At 45.5% G+C, this 8,121-nt stretch overlaps 1 protein-coding gene across 1 annotated transcript; it reads left to right on the top strand.

The window, feature by feature from the left end:
• Positions 1-2,540: 2,540 nt before the first annotated feature.
• LOC127297491 (uncharacterized) lies at positions 2,541-7,534 on the top strand. The gene is made up of 7 exons (XM_051327804.2): positions 2,541-4,315; positions 4,408-4,498; positions 4,588-4,745; positions 4,838-4,889; positions 6,029-6,108; positions 6,228-6,321; positions 6,406-7,534. The coding sequence occupies exons 1-7, from the start codon at positions 3,083-3,085 to the stop codon at positions 6,996-6,998; spliced, it is 2,301 nt and encodes a 766-aa protein (XP_051183764.1). The 5' UTR covers positions 2,541-3,082; the 3' UTR covers positions 6,999-7,534.
• The last annotated feature ends 587 nt before the right edge of the window (positions 7,535-8,121 follow it).

The following is an 8,121-nucleotide window of genomic DNA, read 5'->3' as shown; positions in this document are numbered from 1 at the left end:
GAACTAATGCCACATGATAGTATGTAGTTTGATTTTACAATTAAATAATAATATTTTTATTGGTTGAAGTGAAAAGTCAGCGCCGCCCATGTCGGTTTCTCGAGGAAACGTATTCAGATCTAGTTTTCTTGAATATAGTTATCCCTTTACTAGATCATTCAAACATTTTGTGGACGTTCTATCGCCAATATTAATTTGCACTTATTAGGTCTATCTCTAACATTAATTTTTATATCTTATTTCAAGCCTCACTATTAATTTTTACTACTCATTAATGTGTACTACAAATGTAACATGACCATTACGAACCAGAAAAAGCCAGAGGCTCATAGAAGAACATAAATACAAAACCAAATATTTTGCACTATTGAGAACATCAAACTTTGTTGGTTTCGTACATTTGCAATACTATTAAGGTTTAAGAATGTTAAACTTCATTTCTCTCATTGACAAGGGATTAACTTGTCAATGCCTACAAGTTGTAGACTTGGGTTTCGCGGAAGTAGAGACAAAGTAAATCTCGAAGGTTTGAGCCGAAAAGGTGCTCGACTGCTAAAAGCTAGAGTTGTGTTGACAATAAGATCGATCCTTTCTTTGTCCCTCAACTCCCCCTTATATAGAAGGCGGAGCCAAGGATTTCGTATTACACAAGTTACAAAACGCTGGGAGACTCTTTGAGTTCATCCCGTGAAGTTACAAGTCTTTTTATTCCTAATCTATCTCTATTTACCATAGTTGATGCTTTAGTGGGCTTCCGGGCTTCATGAACTTCGGGTCGTGGGCCTTCAGTAAACCTCGGGTACCATCTTCGGCAGGCCCATCCGGGATGCCTATGTCACCCATACACTTGTAATGTTATACATTTGTAATGTTCATTATATTAAACTTCATTACTATTATACACGGAACATTAAACTTTATTGATGCTCTTATTCTCGGATCCTCAACACTCCACCCTACAGTATAAACTATTTTATATCATTTTGGATGCGTTGCGAGATCAATGAAAGTGACACCAGGTTCTTAACCCGGAATGACTCGGGGAAGAAATAATACATGCCTTGCCTCGTCGAAACTTCGAGAAAATTGAAAGTCTAGTTCCCTAATTTCACAATCTTTAATCATCCAATTGGGTCATTATCTGCCAAAACACCCCCCGTGGAAACATAAAACCAGCCACAATGGTCAAGAATAAACTAGAACAAGAGACCCATGAACACTTGAAACCCCCCAATCCAATCCTTGCCAAATATTTCTCTTGTATAAATTTCTTAATTATACTTTTTTCCATCATAGTGAAAATCATCTCTCCTATCGATCTATTTCTCAAGAAAATGTATATTTACAACTTATTCAAATCTATTTCTTCATCATCATAATTACACTTCGTGTTTGTCATTGGAAAGAACAGAAGCATTGTATTCCTCGAGAAAATGTATATTCACAACGGTTTCAGATCCATTTGTTCACCAATATGGTAGTCACTTCTTACGGTGATTTTACTTTTTATCCCTTGGTTCTCTCTCTACTATTGATTGTTGTTCTAATCTACATCCATGGTATTAATCCATACGTCGTTGTAATTTGTACTATAATTTAACACAATTAATACAAGCAAAAAAGAGCGTATAAGTTGCCTAGATAGAAAACATCTAAAAGAACACCACTGTAAACGTGTATTGTTAAGAACACTAATCTTCACTTTTGCCACAGTTTTCGGGTCCTCGGCCATCCAAGAAACTACTACCACAATATCAGTTCAGAGGCATCATGAGACCAATGAAATGCCAAAATTTGAACCTATCGCAACTCGGAGGAGTAATGCCGCATGGTAGTATGTACTGTAGTTTGATCTTGCAGTTACCGTAATAGTATTTGTTCTGTCTAAGTGAATAGTCAGCGCCCTCTCGTGGAAATGTAGTCAGATCTAGTTTTCTTGAACATAGTTGTCCCTTCTATCCCCAGTATTTAAGTTGCAGCTATTAGGTCTATCCCTAACATATAATTTCGACCCCCACTATTAATTACTACTCTTCGTTAATGCGTACTACAAATGTAACGTACTAATCGATACGAACCAAAAAGAATCCGAGAGGCTGATCTGATAGCATAAGGTAAATACGAAAAGAAATATTATGTACGCTTACAATAATATTGAAAAGGTTAAACTTCATTGTTGTCGCCGTACACGTGTAATATAAATGAAGAATGTTAAAATTCATTGCTAGCATATATATACACTTGTGATATTAAGAGTTAAGAAGGTTGAACTTCATTGTCGCTCCCTATTCTCGAACTCTCTCGGTATTCCTCCCTACCGTAGAAACTATTATTGGAATATAGTATATCATTTTGTGCGAATGGTGAGATCAACGAAAGTGACACGAGGTTCTTAACCCGCGATGACTTGTGTCCTCGAAACTCCTGGAAAAGTCAAAGACTGGTTACCTAATTTCACAATCTTTAATCACCCCATTGGGTGGTTATCCCCCAAAACAACTCAACTCATACTAGGAACATACATAAAACCATCATCCACCATGGTGAGATATATAGAAAACAAGATGAAAAAGAGGGTCCTGTTTGCTGGTGTTTTTACCTCGTCCGATCTGTGCAAAATGAATCCCGATGGCAACGGATCCCAGAGATTGATCACGGTCCCCCATCCATCCACCGTCTTCTTCGCTCCCTCCTTTTTATTGCTGCGCCACTCTACTCGCTTGCTTTTTGCTGCGGTGGATGCTTTGGTTCGTTGGTTGGTTGGTTCAGCTCCCTTCTTCTTCTCCAGACCCAGACCCAAACCCAAACCCAACTCCAACTAGGAGATAGCCACCCCACCCCAGTACAACATACATCATCCGTCCGTCCGTCCGTCCCCAACTAGGAGATAGAGAGGAGTGGCACGACGCCAGCGGCAGCAGTGGGCGCGCCATAAAGGACGGAGGGCAAGGCAGGAACCGCTCCAAGATCCGACTGCAAGCGCCGCGAGATCCGCTCCAGCCCCGGCTCGCCGCCGTTGCAAGATTCGCCTCCTGCTCGGCTTCTTGGCGTGAGGCGCGGTGAGCCCGCAGCAACCAGCGCCATGGCACGGACGCGCTCCCTGGGCGACGACGACGACGAGGAGCGGCAGCCCGAGGAGTTCTTTGACTCGAGGGAGCTCCTGTCGCCGGGGTCCGCCGCCTCGCCGGCGAGCTCGGGCCGCCACGACGACCAAGACGACGGCGGCTGGTCCCTGCGCCTGCTCGACGTCTGGGCCACGGACCCCTGCAGCGTCCACGAGCGCCGACAGCGGTTCGCTCGCTCCATGGGCCTCCTGGATCCCGCCCCCGCCCGGCCCAGCTCGGACCAGCCCTGCTCCAGCCCCCGCGCCCGCGCCCGCGCCCGCGGCGGCCAGGAGATCGTCCTGGCGCGCACCCCCGAGGCCGCCGCCGACCTGGTCTTGGCCGTCCAGGGTCTGGTCTCGGAGGCGGGAGCACGGGATCAAACCGCCGTGGAGGAGGGGATGCAGTGCGTGTTCAAGAACCTGGACGACGGCACGGTGTTCGTGGTCGACGAGGTGGGCCAAGACGGGAGCTTCCGGAGGCTCAGGGAGCGCCGGTCCAACCGGACGGTCACCGCCGCGGAATTCGAGAGGATCTCCGGCTCCTCCCCGTTCATCCGGGAGCTGATGCGGCGGGTGGACGACTCGGACGAGCCCTCCACTCCTGAAAAATCCGCGTCTTCGGCGAGGGCGCGGCGGCGGCGGCGGAGGTTCGGGTGGCTGCGGAGGCTGGGCATCATCGGTTCCTGCGTCGCGGACGCGGCGGAGGACGACGACGAGCTCAACTCGCCGTCCTCCAGTTCCTGCCGCAGCTGCTCTGGGAAGGCCGGTGGCAAGGTGGACAGGGTCAAGGTCAGGCATTACAGGAAGCGGTCAAAGGAATTGTCAGCGGTGTACAGGGGGCAGGAGATCAAGGCGCATAAAGGGGCAATTGTGACCATGAGGTTCAGCTGTGACGGGCAGTATCTGGCCACCGGAGGCGAGGACGGGGCGGTGCGGGTGTGGCGGGTGGTGGAAGGCGAGAGGCCCGACGAGCTCGACTTCGCCGAGGATGATCCTTCCTGCGTGTTCTTCACCGTCAACGGAAACTCTGAGCTGGCTCCTGTCAACTCCAGTGAAGGGAGCAAGAGCAAAGATAGCAAGAGTTCAAAGGGGGTTGCGGATCCGGCCTGTGTCGTCATCCCTCACCGGACCTTTGCGCTATCTCAGGTGCCTGTGCATGAATTCTATGGGCATGGTGACGCCGTCTTGGATCTTTCATGGTCAAGAAATGGGGTGAGTGGCAGTTCCACACAGGCATTGTTTTTCAATCTACCTGTAGGATCCATACATGTTATGCTCATCTACCATTACTTGCTTGTGTGCAGGACTTGCTTTCTGCTTCTATGGATAAAACTGTTCGATTGTGGCGGGTCGGGACTGATACTTGTCTCAAGGTTTTCTACCACACTAACTATGGTAAATCCTCTTCCCCCATGAACTACTGGATTTCGCAACCCGCCTATCCTCGGAATCTGATACTAACATCGAGTTCGTCTATTATGCAGTGACATGCGTTCAGTTTAACCCTACAAGTGACAACTATTTTGTCAGCGGCTGTCTCGATGGATTGGTCCGCATTTGGGATGTCCGTAAATGCCTGGTTGTAGACTGGGCTAATACCAAAGAGATAGTAACCGCAGTTTGTTACCGGCCTGATGGAAAGGTTCGTTCAAATATCCCTGTACTAATTCGTTCTTACCAACTGATCGTTTGGTGATTCACTAAAACATTTGTATTTCTGCTGGTTTCCTTCAGGGTGCAGTGGTTGGGACCATAACAGGAAATTGCCGCTACTATGACGCATCAGGTAATCATGAGTTGTTTCGTTTCTGAGATTTGATTTGCATAGATGTACTTCCTGATGATTGGCGAACTAATGATTTTTGGAAACAGTAGCTTCAGTTAACATCCTCTTTTGTTTGTTAATATGTCTATATCGTTTGCTTTCATGAGGACATCTTAGATGTATATGCAAATTAGTAATGATAGGGATAGCTTGTCTTGTCCTCATTGTAAGAAGATCGAAATCAGGATTATTGCTATCCTCTAGTTGCTAGGCAAGTTGTCCCAAAACTATCTGTCATATGGATTAACTGTATGCTGCAGTTATTTTGTAGTTTAACCTACATATTTATTATAAATAATAAGAGAATGCTCACAGATGTTTTCAGTAGCTGGTTTTGGTACCATGAGTTTTGCTTAAAGAGCTTCTACTAGAACTTTTGAGTGCAAACTGTATCATCGATTTATCGCAGTTATGCTCCTCTTCATCTCCATGAATAAACGAAATTGTGCTATTAGTGAAGATTAGATATAGGCATCCACTAGTTTGAAAATTAGCTGGGAAACTAAGGAAATAGTGTTTGTGCATTTAACGATGAATAGGTGGCATGTGCTGTTGACAATATTAATTTCTTGTGTTTTTTGAGCGAAACACAACAGTGGCTTGTGTTTTTTGTGGGAATGGAATTCTGATTTGTGAGTTTGAAATAGAAAAATCTAATCAATTCTCTATATTAAAGTAGGTCTTCCTTTACTGTCCATGATTGACAAGCCTGTAAGTATTATTTGGTAAAATAGAACCCCAGGACTTATGATGCTCCTTTCGAATAATTATGTTGTCCTGCTTATATATAGATCTTGGAGAACACATAGCACCTTACATTTACCAGTATCGTGTTAAAAGTTACTACTGTTTAAATCATTGTTACCATCACCTCAGTGTTTAGGATATCTGGAAAAGGCAGTATTGTCAAAAATAGCTAAAGTTGCTTTAGACTTGTAGTGAGGGTATCATTCTATGCAGCATGACGTTAACCAAGTTGATTTTGTGGAACAGAAGAATCTTGTTTTCTTTATCTAATGTGTTTTAGTATGCTGAAGTGTATACTGTTTGTGCGATCGTTTTAGTATCCAGCTTCTTATTTTAGTTCTTTCTTTATACAGAAAATCACCTAGAACTGGAATCTCAAGTCTCTCTGAATGGCCGAAAGAAGTCTCCACATAAAAGAATAGTTGGCTTCCAGGTACTTTCTTAAAATCTATACGACTGCACATGGGATTTTCTTCTAACACATATTTGGAATCTACTTATTATCACCTGTGATTCTTACATTCCATTTTTCTTCAAAATGTGTGTTGACAGTACTGCCCATCCGATCCAAAGAAATTGATGGTAACATCTGGTGACTCGCAAGTTCGTATTCTTGATGGGGCTCATGTGATTTCCAACTACAAAGGTACTGACGCCCTTTTCTACTTTAGTTTTAATTTTTCAAAGTATTTGTGACCCTTAAGCTCACATTTCTGTCTCCCATTATCAGGATTGCAAAGCTCAAGCCAAGTCGCGGCATCATTTACCCCAGATGGGGATCATATTATCTCTGCTGGCGATGACTCCCGTATCTATATGTGGAACTATGCAAACCAACTTGCCCCAATCACAAGCCGTGTGAAGAATGTGTGGTCGTATGAGCGCTTCGTGTGCAATGATGTCTCTGTTGCGGTTCCATGGAATGCCGCGCAATCAAGGAATTCGATATCACTATCCTGCAACATCCCTTCCTTGCGGCAAGAAGTCCCCGACGACTTCTGCGACATACAGGACAGCACATCGCACTGTCGTACTGAAGATTCACTAGACGGTGATACTGTCTATCAGTTACCATCTGGCAATTTCACTCTTAGCAGGGCATTCTTTGCGGAGTCTGCTCCAAGGGGATCAGCTACATGGCCAGAGGAGCAGCTGCCATCCAACTCGGCAGCGACATCTACGTTGCGCAAATCTCAGTACAAGTTCCTGAAGGCGTCTTGCCAGAATGCTGCGACACATGCCTGGGGCCAGGTCATAGTCAGTGCAAGCTGGGATGGCCACATCAGGTCATTCCAGAACTATGGCCTGCCGGTGCAAGTTTGACATGGTACAAGACATGCATCTTATCACCATTGCTCCATCAGTGGCCATCCTAGAAACGGTGCCTCACAAGTTCATGGCAGCTGTTGATGCCTCAAGAAGCCTGGATGGCTCGAGCTGACGCTCGGCCAGACGTATCATTACGGTACAAAGTGTCACATGGTTGGTTCTTGTGCTAACATGCTTGTGGACCATAAGTTGTATGTAGAGTCCAGTGGTCCTCCAAGATCTCGCCAGCGTCGACGCAATTGTAGCAGGCCCGGCGGGGAGACGGGGTCGCCTTGCAAAATTATGCAATCCATGTGGGGTCTGTGCACCAACACTTGAGATGTTGTTGTCATTTCTTTGTTTCGACTCCTTTTAGGAGCCCTCGGTAAATATATAGAGAGGATGAACATATGTTTTTGTCAAGTTTAACTTCCCTTGCCCCGGTCGAATGGTCGACCAGGGGCAAGCGGGGAGCTAGAATTCGCTGTTGGATAGGAGAATTCAGCCTGGGTTGCACATATTTGATTCATTTCATTTGTTGTTACATTTCACCACCCCTTTCAGAGCCTGGTGATGTGAGTTAATGTTTGAACTGTGCACATTGATGCCTCCATTTCTGTGTGTTTGGAAAGGCTGGTGGTTGTGGTAGACATAGTCAGGTGGGTGTGGCTGGCCTGTGGCCTGTGGGTGTGGGGGGACGGGGACCTGCTTGCAGGCGGGCCTCACCCTCTAAGATAGGGATGGTGCAGTTGCAGTTGCCTCTGATGGGCTCCCTAACTCCAGGGACCATCCCAGGCCTGGCGTATGTATGGGACTCGTCTCTCACTCACTCATGCCTGTCTCAATACCTTTGTTTAAAGCTGTGTGTGTGCGCGCTCGCGCGCTCAGATCTTGGCCTTTTATCTCTTGCAATGGCATGTCCCTTCTCATTCAGATCCCTCACTTATTTGCAATGATAATATTCTGAGGAAGAAGGTGAAACTGCCCTGTCAGTTACTCCCTTTGTTCCAAAATAAGCGTTGTGTCAATTACTCCATTTGTTCCAAAATAAGCCGAATTTAATTTGTATAAGTTTCGTATGTATCTACACATTAAAACTTGTCTAGATAGGTGCGAATCTAACAAATTAACTACACTT

The sequence above is a fragment of the Lolium perenne genome, chromosome 4 (genome assembly GCF_019359855.2).
Source record: "Lolium perenne isolate Kyuss_39 chromosome 4, Kyuss_2.0, whole genome shotgun sequence".
NCBI classification, from domain to species: domain Eukaryota; kingdom Viridiplantae; phylum Streptophyta; class Magnoliopsida; order Poales; family Poaceae; genus Lolium; species Lolium perenne.
This window is presented reverse-complemented; position numbering and strand designations above follow the sequence as displayed.

Excerpts from the sequence above, each read along its gene's own strand:
- LOC127297491 (XM_051327804.2), top strand. The coding sequence starts at position 3,083 with ATGGCACGGACGCGCTCCCTGGGCGACGACGACGACGAGGAGCGGCAG. Across the intron at positions 4,316-4,407 it reads TTTCATGGTCAAGAAATGGG|GACTTGCTTTCTGCTTCTAT; the intron begins GTGAGTGGCAGT and ends GCTTGTGTGCAG. Across the intron at positions 6,322-6,405 it reads TGTGATTTCCAACTACAAAG|GATTGCAAAGCTCAAGCCAA; the intron begins GTACTGACGCCC and ends TCCCATTATCAG.